At 41.1% G+C, this 17,527-nt stretch overlaps 1 protein-coding gene and 2 pseudogenes across 1 annotated transcript; all 3 read right to left on the minus strand.

The window, feature by feature from the left end:
• Nucleotides 1–10,166: 10,166 nt before the first annotated feature.
• Nucleotides 10,167–12,261, minus strand: LOC137643509 (uncharacterized; annotated as a pseudogene).
• LOC137644214 (uncharacterized) lies at nucleotides 12,147–13,880 on the minus strand. The gene has a single exon (XM_068377216.1). The coding sequence runs from the start codon at nucleotides 13,878–13,880 to the stop codon at nucleotides 12,147–12,149; it is 1,734 nt and encodes a 577-aa protein (XP_068233317.1).
• A 76-nt stretch (nucleotides 13,881–13,956) lies between these two features.
• On the minus strand, nucleotides 13,957–17,065 carry LOC137644215 (uncharacterized; annotated as a pseudogene).
• Between the last annotated feature and the right edge of the window lie 462 nt (nucleotides 17,066–17,527).

Genomic DNA, 17,527 nt, shown 5'->3' on the forward strand with positions numbered 1-17,527 from the left:
TTTTCAACAATATTTTGTGAATAGCAGGATAATACGAAAAAAAAGGAGGATGGAAAATAAAAACAGGGCATGCAGCGAATTGCCTTTGTCTCTCGTTTCTACGCTATTACATCAAGAAAACACGGCGTATGTATTAACACCTTTCACGCAGTTACCCATCTTTCAATAGAAGAAAACGTAAAATGTGAAATAGAAAACAAATAGGGGTGACTATACTAAATTAACCGGACCACAAATAAAAGAAAAGGATGAGAAGAAAATTCTTCACAATGTTTGTGATACAAGTAACATTTCAATAATTTCAATACTCTTATTGAACTTTCAAGAAAAGCGTTTTATAATCAATATGGTAGACTTGTTTAGACCATTTATAGGAATCAAAGTATTTATAACCATTTATCTAAACAATTATTAAAACTTCGGAATTTATCCCACACTAGTCTGCCATCTTTGTAGGAACAAGAAACTTTGGTACAGGTAGGCAAGATATACTTGTTAGGATATACTTGTTAGGAACAAAGAGTGGAAAATTTATAGTTTTGGAAAGCTTTTCCCGTCATCAACTACAGGCCTATACAACTCATTTGAAATTCTATGTAGAATTGTTGATTGCAAATAAACTTTTGAGGAACACATCAAGTCTGTTTATTTCTTAATTGCACAGAAAATTAGAATATGGGGAAAGTATTTTCTTATCAATTTATCCTGAAGATAAGTTTGAATTTTTTTATTCTACCATGTAGTGTAGCCTATAGTGGTCTCTATTATCATCATTATTATCCTTATTTTATTATCATTTTCATTACTTGCTAAGCTACAAACCTAGTTGGAAAAGCAAAATGCTATAAGCCCAAGGTCTCCAACAGGTAAAACAAAAGAGCCCAGTGAGGGAAGGAAACAAGGAAATAAATATCAAGAGAAGTTTAAGAATAATAATAACAAGAGGAAGAGAAACGGATTTTGAGCGAAGCGAAAAATCTATTTTTGGGTGAGATGGCCATGTCGTCCTGATGGAGTTCCTATAGGGTAGCTTCCTAGGGTATATTACAACTACGGCGATATTCCCAGAGAATTTACCTTAAGGTACCAGAATTCTAACTCCTGGAGCGAATATCCCTCCTGAAAGGGATATCGCGACATATCAGAGGACGTATTCTTGACATGCCACATGGCAATCTGCATCCCGAACAGAGATTTCGTCTCGCAGGGGGCAATTGGCAAGAAACGAATTCGGGAAAGAAAAAGGGGGAGCCGCTCCCAAGGCTCCCTATCTCCCGTTTCGTAAGCGTGCCTGGCGCCAGTCCTGGCGCCATCTGTATTCCTTGTAGCGTACACGAGGTGCTACAGATACTGTATGTAGGGAGGGGTCCTACAGCCCTTTCTTAGAAAGGCAAGGGCGGGTCCATCAGGACGACATGGCCATCTCACCCAAAAATAGATTTTTCGCTTCGCTCAAAATCCGTTTTTTGGGCTCAAGCCATGTCGTCCTGATGGAAGTATACCAGAGCATTACCGTATCTGTGGATTCTCAGAACGTGCCGTACTCCCCGGAGGTAATTTTTCCCGGTCGACTAGACCTAGAGACCTAAGATGTTACCGATATACATCTTTTCAACTAACTATAAACCATGTTAGAGCTTCCTGCCCCCTACAGGGAAGAGTCCTACTAGACTCTGGAAAAGTCTCGAAGAGTACATATACCTATGTATGAATACCAGGCAAGCTAATATAGTGGTCTCGCCCTATATTAAGTAAAGCATAGTTTGTAAAGAACCACTGCGTCAATATGAAATATCGACCAGTTCTCCGCACAATACTTGTATTGGACAAAGGTTTATATCCGCATAGGAGGAAACTAGTAAAACCGCCATCGTCCCCTTATGGGACGGGGTCCTCCCGTTAAGGGAAAGCATAAACCAATGCAAAATAGCTTGCATAAAGGAACAATTCTATTAGAATTATCCCAGATAAGGTATATAGAATGAATGCTCAATTATACCAATAAATTGACACAGGTGAAGGAGACGCAAGGTTCTCAAGAACAAGTTCATTGACAGACAAACAGACAGGTTAACCACAATTATATATATATATAAGAAGAGGATAACCCAAAACTTTAAGCATAAGTATGATAGTAAAGAGAACTTGTTTATCTGAAAGAAAAACATTAAATGCCACTTTTAAGATACCGAGGTATCAAAGTCATAAAAGTCTGTATTACAAATCAATGACATTAGCGTTAGAAATGCTCGGCACACATGTCTGCACTTATGCTAGGTTCACCTTTGGAAATGGAACAGTCTACATGGGCAACTCAGTGCCCTCACTTAGTTTGTAGTACGGTATGTAACTACACACTCACCCTGGAATTAATCGTCCCAATTAAAACCACTGTTCCTCGCAGAGTTAAACAGTAGGGTTAACGACGCGACCCACTGCTACCACAGATCTCTTTAGTTCCTCTACTTGCTTTGCATAGTGGCGAAAGAACACTCTGGAAGACTTCCAACCAGTGTATGAACGGAGATGTTCAAAATCCATACAATTAAAGAAATTTAAGGATGAGGCAACTTTCCTCGGATCGTGCCCTGCGGGTGTACTGTCAGGATCCGCTCTGCGAATAAAATATGTGATTTTCGCTCTGAGTTGATTCAGAGATAAATTTGAGCCTGATGTTTCTCCCCTGAGTAGTTGACCACCCTTGAAGTCTGAAGTTCTATGAAGATAGACCTTTAGGCATTCTACTGGACATAGAGATGCATCTTCTTTCAGTGGGCAGATTCTCCAGGGACCCCACCTGTTGGTGGGTAACTCATTCTTGGCGAGAAACGTAGGATCCGGAAACAGGTTCAGTTCTCCCCCATCCAGGAACTGAACACTACCTGCCTCTCTCGAGAGGGCTACAATCTCACTAACCCTGGCCCCGGACACGAGTGCAAATAGGAAAATAACTTTTTGTGTCAAATCCTTTAACGCACACTCTTCATTGCTCAACAGAGAAGCGAAATGAAGAACTTTGTATAAAGACCATGAAATGGCCTTTGGAGGTGCTGAAGGTCTGAGCCTAGCGCAGGCTTTCGGAACTTTATTAAAGAACTCGTTACCTAGGTCGACCTGGAAGGCATATAGAATGGTTCTTGTCAAAGCAGACTTACACGCTGAAATCGTGTTAGCTGCCAATCCTTGACCATGGAGGTGGATGAAGAAAGATAAGCAGAAGTCTGTCGAGATCTCCTGCGGATTCTTCGCCTTGACAAAGGCCACCCATTTTCTCCAAGATGACTCATATTGCCTTCTAGTAGATTTGCACTTATATTCCTCTAGGAAGTCTATGCTGGCTTTCGAAATACCGAAACGCTTTCTCACCGCTAGGGAGAGAAAATCATGAGCTGCAGGGTCCGGGTTTTCTGTAATGAAGCGCAGACAGTCTACTTCTGGACTCGCTGGGTCAGAACTGGATCTGGTAGCGGTACAAACTTCAGCTGTAGTTCCAATGCCAGGGGGAACCACACGCTGTTCGGCCACTTGTGGGCTACTATTGCCGCTACCCCCTTGAAGGATCTCAGTTTGTTGAGGACCCTCAACAGAAGGTTGTGAGGAGGGAACAGATAAATCCTGGACCCTCTGTTCCAGTTGAGGGTCATCACGTCCACTGCTTCCGCTAAGGGGTCCTCGTACGGGGACACGTACAGGGGCAACTTCTTGTTGTCTTTCGTCGCAAAGAGGTCTATCTGCAGTTCTGGGACTCGATTCAGAATGAAGGAGAATGATCCTGCGTCTAAAGACCATTCCAACTCTATCGGTGTGAACCTGGATAGAGCGTCCGCTGTCACATTGCGGACTCCTTGAAGGTGAACTGCCGACAGGTACCACTTCTTCTTTTCCGCCAATCGGAAGATGGCCAACATCACCAGGTTGAGAGGTGGTGACCTCGATCCTTGTTGATTCAAGCATCTCACAACTACCTCGCTGTCCATCACCAACCTTATGTGGATCGAGTGACGCGGGGAAACTTTCTTTAAGGTAAGGAGCACTGCCATAGCTTCTAGAAAGTTTATGTGAAAGGTCTTGAATAGCTTGGACCAAGTCCCCTGGACTTTTTTCCGATGAGAGTGACCTCCCCATCCCTCCTTCGAGGCGTCTGAGTGAATCGTCACCGACGGGGGAGGTGGCTGAAGAAGAACCGACTTCTTTAGATGTCTGGCTTGGGACCAAGGCCTGAGAAGAGTACGTAGACGAAACGGAACTGGTCTTCTCAGATCTCTTCGCACGTTTGATGCATAACTTCTCCAAACTCCGGTTGCATCCTTTAGCTGTGCTATTAGCACTGGGTCTGTCACCGAAGCAAACTGGAGAGAGCTCAGTACCCTCTCCTGTTCGCGTCTTGATATCCTTTCGGAATCTAGAAGTCTCTTGACAGAACCCGCTATCTCCTTCCTTTTCTTCGCCGGGATGGAGAAACGGTGTGACAAAAGGTCCCAGTGGATTCCCAGCCACTGGAACTTTTGAGATGAAGAAAGTCGAGACTTTTTTCTGTTGATCTTGAAACCTAGGTACTCTAGGAACTGGATCACTTGACTGGAAGCTTGCAAGCATTCTGTCTCTGATGCTGCCCCCACCAACCAGTCGTCCAGGTAGGCTACTACCTGAATTCCCTTTAGGCGTAATTGTTTGAGAGCGACGCTCGCAAACTTCGTAAAAATCCTTGGGGCTATGATTAGCCCGAATGGCATGGCTCTGAAGTCGTATAGTCTTCGTTGTAGCCTGAACCCTAGGTAGGGGGAGAGTCGACGGTTGATTGAAATGTGCCAATAGGCGTCTGACAAGTCTATAGAGATGGAATATGCCCTCCTGGGCAGTAAGGTCCTTATGTGTTGCAGTGTTAGCATCTTGAATTTGCAATACACTATGAACTTGTTGAGTGGCGACAAGTCCAGAATGACTGAGCTTTTCCGAGTCTTTCTTGGGAACACAAAACAGCCTCCCTTGGAATTTGATGGACTTCACCTTTCGGATCACATTTTTCTCCAACAGTTCTTGAACGTACTCCTCCAGAACGGGGGTGGAGTGTTGGAAAACCCGAAGGCCCGGGGGTGGAGTGCTGTACCAGCTCCAGCTCAGTCCATTCTTGAGTAGGCTTTGGGCCCAGGGATCGAAGGTCCACCGATCCCGAAATTTCAGAAGTCTCCCTCCTACCGGTATCATCCCACTTGGACTGCCGTCCCGAGTGGGACCACGACCACCCCTGAATCCCCTTCCCCTTGAGGGGCGCCCAGACGAGCCTCTGGCTGCCCCTCTAGGCTTTGCTCGAAAGGAAGTAGACTGCCCTTCGAACGATGGGGTGAATGCCGTGGACTGTGTCGACACGGCCTGGGGTACCCACTGAAAAGTGGTCGGGGTTTGTGCCACGATCTGGGGCACTGGAGGTAATAGCAATTGCAGTTGCTGTCTAAAAGGCTTGGCTGGCCGAGACGGTAGCCTAGTCCTCATAGTCTTCCTCTTTGGTTGAGGACCCTCATCCGGGGAAGACTTTCTTTTGATAGCCAGGCCCCACTTCTGGAGAAGGTTTCTATTCTCCAAGGAGGCCTTATCAACTACTTCTTTGACCAAATCGGTAGGGAAAAGGTCTTTGCCCCAAATGTTGGAGGAGATTAGTTTCCTTGGCTCGTGCCTCACCGTAGCCGAGGTGAACACGAACTCCCTACAAGCTCTCCTCGCCTTGACGAAGCCATAAAGGTCCTTCGTCACTGTGGCCAGATGAGTCTTGGCCACCACCATGAACATTTCATGGACCTTGGGGTCACTTGCCATCGTCTCAAGAGTAGTCTGAAGAGACATTGAGGCAGCCAGTCTTTCTTTTGTCTCGAACTCTCTCTGCAAGAGAAAGTCAGACAGCTTAGGGAGGTCCTCGCCGAACTGACGTCCGGCGATATCAGCCTCCATCTTCCCAACTGAGAACGTAAGATGGACGTCCTTCCAGTCTTTGTGGTCCATAGGTAGGGCCAGCGACAAGGGTTTACACTCCTCCAGGGAGGGGCAAGGCTTGTCGGCCTCGACTGCTTTTAGTACAGCCGCAAACCCTTTCTGTAAAAAGGGGAAGGCTCTAGCAGGAGAGGACACAAAGGAAGGGAGCTTCTTGCTCAATGCAGCTACCTTTGAGTTAGAGAAGCCCCTCTCTTTCAACGAGGATGAAAGCAGAGCTTGAGCCTTAGTATGGTCCATCACTATGACCTCCTTTGGCTCTGTCTCCTCCTTTGAAGCTGGTTCCTTCCTCAGCCAGACACATGGTTTAGCATCTGAGCACAAGGGAAGGTCTTTCACATTGAACCTTTTCTGGGGCCCATGTGATTCTGCAAGGCTCTGCATCCGCAGTTCCATTGCAGCCGCCTTCTCCTGATTCTCCTTCTGCATCTGTTGGATCATTCCAACAATGGAGGAGAGGGCCTGTCCCAGCTCTACTGGGAGGCCGGCCGATGTTGAGGGAATAGGCTCCAGGATCTGAACCGGAGTAGCCGACACCTCGTCGACCTCTTCCTCTACAACGTCTGGGGCTTGAACTTCACCCTGGGCTTCTGCCAGGGGGTCTTCCTTCAGACGCTCGTCCACGACAGACATCCCGTCATCTAACTGGATGTCTTGCATAGCGACCGAGACTTCAGCATCCACCTGGATCTGAACTTGGGGGATCTCCTCTTGAGGCTGGGGAATCACTGCATCAGCTGATGCCTTAGGGAAAAGATACGCCCTCATCTTCTCACTTGGAAGATAAGGTCCAGAGGTGTTCTTCTGGAAGCCCCTTACCCAGGTACGAAGCTTCTCCCTTGCTATATCCCTTGATTCCGCCATCCTAGGGGAATCAAAGGCCTCTGTAATTAGATTAATGCACACAGTACATACCTGATGGTCCCAATACTGGAGATCACCCTTGGAGACAGCGCATGCTGCATGTCTCCTACCAAACTCATGTCCGCAGAGGCTCTTGCTGCGGACGTTGCAGAAGACACTTCCGCACTTCGGAGGGTCCTTCTGTAAAGAGAAGAAATTTCCATGAGTATCAAGTGAACTATGTATCACTGGATATGCATAGTATAGCATAAAAATTCAGAGAGGAAAGACACACACTTGTGTTTCCCTCACAACCAATTGCTGCAGCCTTCCAGATAATAAAATCAAATGGTTAATCTCTTCTAGAGTAACCAATGCAAAGTTTCCAGAGGAAACAGGTGGAGCTCACACCTAAGAAATGATTTTAAAATCCTGGATAATAGACAGGAAAGAACTCACTTTCCTATCTGTAGGGCAACAGCAAAGGACTTGTGCAAGAAAACAGAAAAGTGTTAGAACACACAGTGCTGTACCAAAACCCATACTATAGTTTTCTTCTTACAGTACATGTTATACTGAAGAATACTGGTACAGTATAGGAGGTTACGTGCCGGCTGGCACTTGCCGGCCGGCACACACCATAACTAGCTTTAAAGTATACTACTTAACAGCTATAAGGTGGCAGAACGCTGGTTCAAATGCATGTGCCGGCCGGCAGCAACTGCCGGCCGGCAACAGCCAATGTCGGCCGGCAATGACTGCCGGCCGGCAACTACACAAGGTAGTACCCAGCTGCCGGCCACACTCTTGGTGACCGGCAGACAAGGGCCGGCAGCAAAAGAACCAGAGGACTACAACCGCCCGGCTGCCGGCCTCATAGGCCGGCAGCCGGGTCGGGTACAGCACTAGAAGAAAAACAGGATGGATGCCGGGATAAGAGTGTACACTACCTCCAAGCCCGGCAATCCGAAAGAGTGCATATAAGGAAGGGGAGAATCTAATTCAGGCTTCCTGACCAATGCCGTCTGGCTCTACAGGCAGGCATGGATGAGGGACCAAGGGAGGTCCGGGCAGCACTCAAAATAGAAGACCCTTGCCGGCCGGCAGCTCTGCCGGCTGGCAAGGGGCTGAGTCAATTCCACATCCTAACCTATTCTAGGTCCAGATGTAGAATGACGTACAGTACTGTAATGTCTTAGGCCATTACGGAGATAGAGGGGGAAGGGACAAAAGAGGGTCCTACCAACCTTGCTTTAGTGACGGATCACCCGCAGCCAAGAAACTCATCTTAGCCCAAGGGGGGAGGCCAGTAATACTTGCCAGCTCCCAGAGCACCGAAGCAAGGAAGGTGTTGCTACTCCCAGGAAAAGAAACTTATCCTCACCCGAGAACAGCAACAAGGACTAGTCTGGTAGATCACAAAAGAAGGAATCATATCCACAGAAACCTTCGGTAGTGACCTGAGGAGGCTAAGCCACCTCTGTCTGTCAGGCCAGCGAGGGAGACTCTACCACAAGCCAGACAAACACAGACTCAGACTAAAAAACTCTGTTGTTCTGTCCCTCTTTGAACCAGACTTACTGGAACAGGAAGGTACAGTAACACCCCAGTATAGTTTTATCGAAAATTAATTCAGATAAACCACTTAGGGATAAGACCAAGGCTTAAACAGAGGGAAAGGGATTGCATACCTTCTCCGAAGAAAAGAAAGCAACCGGGGAGTATGAGAAAGTATACTAAGGCTCCATAAGCAACTTAGCCTAGGCACCAAGAGAATCAATTACCTAAATCACCGAAACTCACTCGTATACTATCTTGAAAATATTCAACATAATCTTAAATGTATAAAACATAGCCTAAAGCTTCAATAAAATTTTAATACACTCTGAAAAACCAAAATCATGCATGAAGTACTAGGACCAAACGACTAGGCTACATGGCCTAGCGTAGGCCAGAATGGCGAATACTTCGCCAAAATAATACTAAGCACGAAAGTAAATCCTATGTAATGCTAAATAGCTAAAATTTATTAAAGCAAAACAACCGGGAATGTCGCTCTGACTAACTAAACTTATACCTAGAGAGCGACAGCGTCCATGACGCCTCCGGTAGGCTACGGCTCTTGTAACAAAGATTAATCCTATTAATCACTCAAAAATTTACCAAGAGCCTACATTTATACATAAAAGACATGGTACTCAACTTATCAGAGGCCAACGAAGATGGAGAAGCCATGAAAAGCAGAATAAATCCAAGATTTGCGAGAAACACAGGAAAAAACACCGAGTTGTTAAGCTACGCAAAAAGGAATTCAGATGGCGCCAGGATTGGCGCCAGGCACGCTTACGAAACGGGAGATAGGGAGCCTTGGGAGCGGCTCCCCCTTTTTCTTTCCCGAATTCGTGTCTTGCCAATTGCCCCCTGCGAGACGAAATCTCTGTTCGGGATGCAGATTGCCATGTGGCGTGTCAAGAATACGTCCTCTGATATGTCGCGATATCCCTTTCAGGAGGGATATTCGCTCCAGGAGTTAGAATTCTGGTACCTTAAGGTAAATTCTCTGGGAATATCGCCGTAGTTGTAATATACCCTAGGAAGCTACGCTATAGGAACTCCATCAGGACGACATGGCTTGAGCCCAAAAAAAAAGATAGAATAGTGTGCCCAAGTGTACCTTCAAGCAAGAGATCTCTACCCCAAAACATAGGAAGACCATGGTGCAGAGGCTATGGCATTATATATATATATATATATATATATATATATATATATATATATATATATATATATATATATATATATATATATTCGGAAAAAACTTATATGAAGGTTGTAAAGAAAATGTGAGAAAACAAACATCAAAGTGAACATCGAATTTATTATTGAACATACAATAAATTTAAAGCATAATATTATGCAGAATATAAATTAATATTGATGACACTTGATGCTGCCCGATATCTAGGTAACTCTGGCACTAGTTACCTAACCTCCATACCCCGAATCGCTTATAACCAGTGAAAAGTTTATAAGATTCGTCGAGCAATACCATTACCATGATGCCACTGTGCATGACCTATAAAAGATATGATACGTCTATCAGAAAATTGTACCTGAAATTATTGCCTATGCAAGCGACATAAAGTTCAGAGTAAGATTCAATAAAAAGATCTCAAAAGATATGATAAATGGCAAAGCAAAATATTACCAAGAGTAAATTCTTTCTGGTTACAAGTATTATTTTTTACGGGATTAATGACTCAGCGCTAAAATTATTCATTCAATAACTTTAAATCTCGTAAAGTGTGCCAACATTTACCGAGACCTACCTCAAAGTTATCAAGCACCTGCTTGCTCGATATAAATCCACGGAGTTGAATCCCCCTGAAGTATCCAGCAGTATGTGGTGGATGCCAAAGACTATGGTGGGGAAATAGAATCCCCGTCTTGGCCTCTCTTCCATGCTGCTATGGTTCCTCTGAAAACTCACTCCCTTGGAGAATCATGCCCTCGTCTCTCCATTGCACTTTGGTGAAACTGGTGGTACTTAGCACTTCATTATTTCACAGCAATAAAAGTCCTTCAAGTGAAAAGAGTTCATTAGTAATGATCACACATTAGTTGGCAAGTTTCTAACAAAGGTCGAGTTAATCCATATTCACTTAAGTCAAGAGAACTGCTTCCTTGGAGGGTTAGGCAGATACTGCTTGGTAAAAATTCTTACCACTACTCGTTAACTTCGTTAACTAATTCAAGAAGGGCTAAATACTATGAAATGGTCTCAAATGCCAGCACACAAAGTATTTACAGCTATTAAATATAATAAGTTATTTAAAGTTACATTTGAGATCTTTTTATTTTCCAAGAGAGTTGAAAACCAAGGATTATGAAAAAAGTCAAAGTACTTTTTTCGTACTAAAAATAAACAAGATATAGAAAACGAGAATACAAGGATTCTGAAGTTGGAAAGAAAAGATAAAAACAATATATTTAACAAGATAAAGAAAACGAGAATACAAGGATTCTGAAGTTGGAAAGATAAAAACAATATATTTAACACACTCCCCCCAAAACATTCAGTCCTGTTATGAAATAAAAGCAGGATTGAATTTTTAAACAAATACCCAAAGTATTTACATTACCAGAATTTTTTTTTTCTAATATTTGCCAAAATTACTTAAATTACCATCACCAATAATAAATAAAAAAGCCTACACAGACAAACTTTACTGTAAAATTTGTCTGGTCTTCAGAGCACTAATCTTTGCCGCTTTACGCTTTCCCAGAATGCGGTTGTTGGCCAGATTAGAATCATTTGAGTCATAATTAGGACTGTCTTTATCTTCATTTGAAGAAACATCAGGTCTGAAAAGAAATATTAGATTAGATGAATGTCTCTTAGTAAGTTCCCCAGTTCTGCCTTTCAGTTGGGTAACTCCAGTAACTTCCCCAAGCTCATTGAGAACTACATCATGAACTATTCCCATTGGGTATTGGTTTGGCTTACTATATGGTTCTTTAATTAGAACCACATCATTCTTTTGAAGAAGTGTATGTTTTACAGGTTTGAATCTGTCTTTTGCATTTACAGCTTGATTTGTCAAGTTACCCAAAAATTCTTCATGATAAATGTTAATCAAATGACTTCTGACTTTACGCAGTTTTGTGTAGTTTTCTTTAACTTTATCACAAGGAGAAACTAGATAGTCCTCATCCAATTCTAGATCTGGATGTCTTTGCAACTCAGGAATTAAGTTAACTGAAACAAGGTCATAACCCCTAATTAGACACTCTGGTGTTATGGGATCAGGAAGTGATTTGTTTATATCTATCTCTTAATGCTTCTTTAAAAGCTATTGGCCTTCTATTCAATAAATGGACAGTCTGACATATTAAAAACTCAAAATCCCTGATATCTAAAACATTATTTCTCATGGCTCCAAATAAGCATCTCTTAGTAAGTTTCACACAACTTTCAACCATTGAACCAAGAGCAGAGTTCCCTTTGAAAAACTGTTCAAACTGGAGGTTCTTTATGCCATTCTCTTCTAGATAGAGTTTAACTTCTGGTTCCTTTAGATAATCTAGAATTACGTTGCCTCCTGCTACTAACTGAGATCCTTGATCGGAAATACACAAATTTAGTAGTCCAAACTCAAATGTATGAAGCTGGAAGGCTCTAAGATACTCTTTAACACTCAAGTCCATGCACACCTTCAGATTTATAGCTCTACTCCATGTACATGTGAAACATACTATCCATGCTTTTACTTTTTTCCCACTGGAACGTACAAAGAAGGGTCCCATGTAATCTACAAAAATTAGCGGAAAGGAATCTCTGGGGGATTAATCCCAAAATCTCTATAACAGTGTTGATTAAGATTAACTGTCCTCTCATTAAACCTACGGCATATGACACATGTGCGGATTATCCTTTTAACAACTGAAAAAAATCTAGGTATCCAAAATATCTTACGTACTTCAGCCAGTAGCCTATAGCATCCAGCATGTAAAAAACGTTCATGATAATCTAATACAATATATTTAGTTAGTAAACTATCCTTAGAAATTAGCAATGGAAATCGCATCCTAAGGTCATCTTTCAGTTTCTGCATTTTGCTACGTACCCTTAACAGGCCTTCCTGATCCACATAAACATTGAGCTGTCCAACTAACTTTGGGATATCTTTGAGCAACCGGTTTCTTAATTCAAAATATTCAAAAATTTCAGGGAAGTGCTTCTGCTGATCTCTTCTTATTACCATCTTTGTAGCCTCTGCAAAGAAGTTATGATTAATATCAAAACAGCTAATATATCCAAACTTAACAGGATCCTTTAGTTTTAGTTTCATTTTCAAGTTATTAACAAAGATAAGTACTCTACGGAAAACAGAAACAACTTTATGGTAGCTAGAACATCTTGATAAAGCATCGGTATGCTCCTCAATCTTTGTAGTTATAGTACCATGATAAGACTGGACAACACCAACAGGAGAATCTTGCTTTACCGGAAGGGCAGGTATTACAAAATCCAAGATAAATTCCCTGTTCAGCTGACCTTCTGTCTCATTAAGCAGAAATTTGGGACCTGAAAAGTAGTTAGTTTTTTGAAGCTGCTTGAAAGATAAGCTGCGAGTGATGCAATCGGCTGGATTTTCACAACCTGACACAAAAGAAAAATTAATCGGGTGTTTATTACACAGTTCATTTATTGTGTGTAACCTATTTTGAACAAATACTGAACACTTCTGCATTTTATCAAGCTTGGCAGAAAACCCATGTACCCAGGAAAGGGCAACGAAGCTATCCGAGTAGACCATCAACTCGCTTATTTTGATTGGCATCATACAAGAAATTCCGGAGAACTCCTCATACAGACATGTAATTTCTTCTACGGCCAAAGTTATTCCTTGCAGTTCCAGAGATGGCATGCTTTTAGATTCCATTTGCTTGTTTACTATCCTATTTTTTGCAAAGACAAAACTGACCTTTCCTGTGGGAATATTTTGTATGTAAATGACTACACCAAACATCTGCTTACTACTGTCTGAAAATGCCAATAGCCGGTAAGTATCTTCTCTACTCCCAAAGACTCTTGGTATCTCTGCAACAGAAGCAGCATTTGCTTGTTTGGCAATATTCCGCCATTGCCTCCTAACATCGGCATCTAATTCCTTGTCCCAGCCCAGATCTTTGTTGCACTGTAACTGATGCAAAAATAGCCTTGAACGATTAAGAATAGGGCCATTAAAGTTAAAGAGATCATACTGGGAGGCAATAGACTGCAATACTTCCCGTTTTGTTCGAGCTTGTATGTTAAGACTAATAGGTTTAGTCGATAAACTGTCTTGCTTCCTATCCCATGACAACCCAAGTATTTTTACCTTTTCATTGGTTTCTGTACTAATCTCATTATCTATGTGGTCTTGCAATGCAAAATCATTACTGATGTACTGCTGCAGGTAAAACTTGTAAGGCTCAAAAATGCTTAGTAGTTGTTGATATGCCCAGAGAAGTTCTTCAGAACTATCATAGGCAACTGCACAGTTATCCATGTAACATAGTTGATATATCATCCTCTTCAATTGTAAAAGTTTACTATCATCACAGTCTACATCTAAAATTAAAATCTTATATAGAGCAAGTAACAGTAATGCATCTTAAGCCAAAACTTAATCTTAAATTTCTGTATGCCACAACGGTAAAGTCTTCCTTCTCTACATTTCTAAACCATAGGCATAATAGCCTATTGCTATCTGTGTCATTCAAGGCAAGATTATTGAACGCTTTACAGAAATCAAAACATAATAACTTCTGTCCAAATCTCAAATGTAATATAGCAGAGGAAAGTTTCTGGTTTAGATTTGGTCCTGAATATATAGCCTGATTGTGACTAATGGAAGGTTTACTAGAATCTTGCTGACAAAGATTAGACAAATACACTATCCTGCACTTTGTGGTTTCGCGATCCATTTTAAAGATGCCCATGTGAGGCAAAAAGCTATGGTTAGGGTGCTCTCTGATAAATTCGGGAAGGTTATTAATGCGCTCTATGATCCCCATACTTTCCTGTTCTTTAAAAACTTTATCCATTATCAATAGCTTATCCCTGTTATTTTGCAATTTTTTCAAGTTAGACTTTAAAATTGAAACTGCCAATCCCTGATTGGAACCTAATAAATGGGACACCTGAGGATTCCAAAATAAAGGAACAACAATTCTACCTTCTTTATCTCTCTTCATATTTTCAAGGGAAAACTTAACCAACTTCTTATTTATTTCAGAACTCCCAGAATCAGAATCATTAGGTTCAGACTTTACAAATCTATGACAACTTTCTTCTAAAATTTGGTTAGCTGCCTTGATAAGCTGAGATTCAATTATATCCCCCTTATCATCAAATACATTAATGTTAACGGGATCCACCGTATCTTTAAAAGCACAATCCGAAACAAGGCAAGTATTACCATTCCCGAAAATGCTACCAACTAAGTTGTGATCTGAAAGTTGAACCAATCCTTGAAAGCAACTTCCAACATAAGGTAAAAATGTTAAATCCTTCAATATTTGTTCCACATTACCATGTAACAATACTCCAGCAGGAGTTTCAGAATATAGAGATTCTAAGTTTGATCGAAACAAGTGTTCCTGCTGAGGAAGACAGTATGCTGAGCGAGTGCCAAGAATTAACTGAATACTCTGGATACCACAAGAATCATTTGACAAGCTTTCATCTGCCAACAAATAACCTCTTTCTTTGAAACCACTTACTACCTTACCTAATTTAGGAAGTTTTAACTTTACATTAATAGAAGGTATACACAGTGCTTCAATTTTTCTAAGCCTATCCCCTATCTGTAAACTTACTTCAATCAGCTTAGTAGTATAATTCTGAGTAGTGTTAATACCATTTACTGTTAGAGAAATATTTTCCCTTAATGTGGGTAAATTATAAAAGTCCGCAATATCGGTCAAAATGAAGTTACACTGACAGCCACTGTCTTTTAAACATCTTAACTTTAAACCATTATCCAAGGTTGCAGTAAAAGTGGGAAGAACAGTCTGCATGTCAGAATCACTCTGGAAAGCTTCCACAATGTTAACCATTGAGCCAGATATCTCCTTATTTTCCTTAGACTTGGATTTTGCTTTATCTTTACCCTTATCTGTACAAGATTGGCTATCTGGTTTATTTCCATCTTTATTTGTGACTTGCTTGCCATCAACAGACCGAATACACAGGAAAATGAAATGCCACTCCGAGCAATACTTACATTTATTATTGAACCTATACCTACAAAATTTACTCAGATGATTTAGGTTAGAACATTTTAGGCATCCTTTCAATTTTCTTATTTTATCTATCTTGGCTTCTGCAGAGTCAAATTTGGCACACTTGTGGATAGGGTGATCAGCTGGTTTACCATCTACTTTAGTGCATATACTACAAGGCTTAAAGGTCTTATTTATTTCATACTTTACATCTACAGCTAAGCTGGTAGCTCCATGGTCACTAGCATTTGATTCTTTGGGGAAAAATTGTTTAGGGACTTCTTTAGTTTTCTTAGACTGGCTACAATAACGCTCACTAGCTTCAAAAAACTTTTCTACAATTTCATTTAACGTTGGCTTGGAGCAGTTAGTAATTTGAATCAAATGATTCTTAAATGCATCATTCAATCCTTCCCATATAAAAAACTGAAGTATACAGTCCACAGTAATTTTCAATTTGCGTATTCTTTCCATAATTAACCTAACCTTAGAGATAAATTCATATGGATCAGTGTTGTTAGAAAGTTTCAAATGGGTAACTGCCTCAAAACATTAAATTTCTGTGTGTCATCTGAAGCTAGGGCTTTCAGTAGTAATTGCTTTGCATGTGAATATCCCTGCTTATCTGCTTCCAAGGACTCTACTAAAACTAAGGCCCTGCCTGAGATCTGCTGCTTTAATAACAAGAGTTTATCGTATTCAGGGTATTCAAATTTACTTGAAGTATCTTCAAATTCTTCAAAAAATCTAGCTAGGTCCTAGTCATCAGAACTAGTGTATTTAGGCAGGGGAGCTATGGGAGACTTAAGCAAACTTCTTGCGGAACTAAGAGAGTCATTCGAATGGGAAACTGATGAAGAGGGAACACTAGGGTTCCTAATAGCCACTAAGCAAGATAAAAGTTTGTCATTATAGACCTGACAGGAGTCCAATTCCTCCTCAGACCTACGTTCTTCCTCTTCGTCGTCCCATTCCTCATACTTAAGCTCTAATATCTGCTTATTCAAGTCTTTCAATTCTGGAAGCCATTGTTCAAATTGCAAGAGTAATTTCTCCCTTGCTGCACTAGTTAATGTAGGAAAACTATCCTTACGGTTAAAATGTTCTGTCACACACTTCCTTATATACTTCCTTTGATTCACTAATCTCTTAAGTTCAGACATTGTGAATATATACAACTACCTGACCTATCACAAATATAAATATTCAAAGGCTAAAGTATGCGTAACAAAACGAAGCTGAAAAGTAAAATTCCCTTTATCACTTTAAATAATATACGTTAACACCAAGAAAAACCGATGGCATCAATACTAGGTCAACGACGATAAATAAAGATTACCAAGGAAGCAAAGTTTCGAATATAAAAAAATATGCAATGAAGGCAATTCCCGAGCAAAGAACTTATTTCAGAAATATGTTAAGATTAAATTCACTTCAACCTTTACACTAAAGTATTAAAATGCAAAATAATAACAATGTTCCACCAACAGTGCAAATGGAGAGACATCGGGCAAGCATCAAAGCAAAGTCATAATATCCTGTCACGGTCGCCATATTCGGAAAAAACTTATATGAAGATTGTAAAGAAAATGTGAGAAAACAAACATCAAAGTGAACATCGAATTTATTATTGAACATGCAATAAATTTAAAGCATAATATTATGCAGAATATAAATTAATATTGATGACACTTGATGCTGCCAGATATCTAGGTAACTCTGGCACTAGTTACCTAACCTCCATACCCCGAATCGCTTATAACCAGTGAAAAGTTTATAAGATTCGTCGAGCAATACCATTACCATGATGCCACTGTGCATAGCCTATAAAAGATATGATACGTCTATCAGAAAATTGTACCTGAAATTATTGCCTATGCAAGCGACTTAAAGTTCAGAGTAAGATTCAATAAAAAGATCTCAAAAGATA

This window comes from Palaemon carinicauda, chromosome 7 (genome assembly GCF_036898095.1).
Source record: "Palaemon carinicauda isolate YSFRI2023 chromosome 7, ASM3689809v2, whole genome shotgun sequence".
Lineage (NCBI taxonomy): Eukaryota > Metazoa > Arthropoda > Malacostraca > Decapoda > Palaemonidae > Palaemon > Palaemon carinicauda.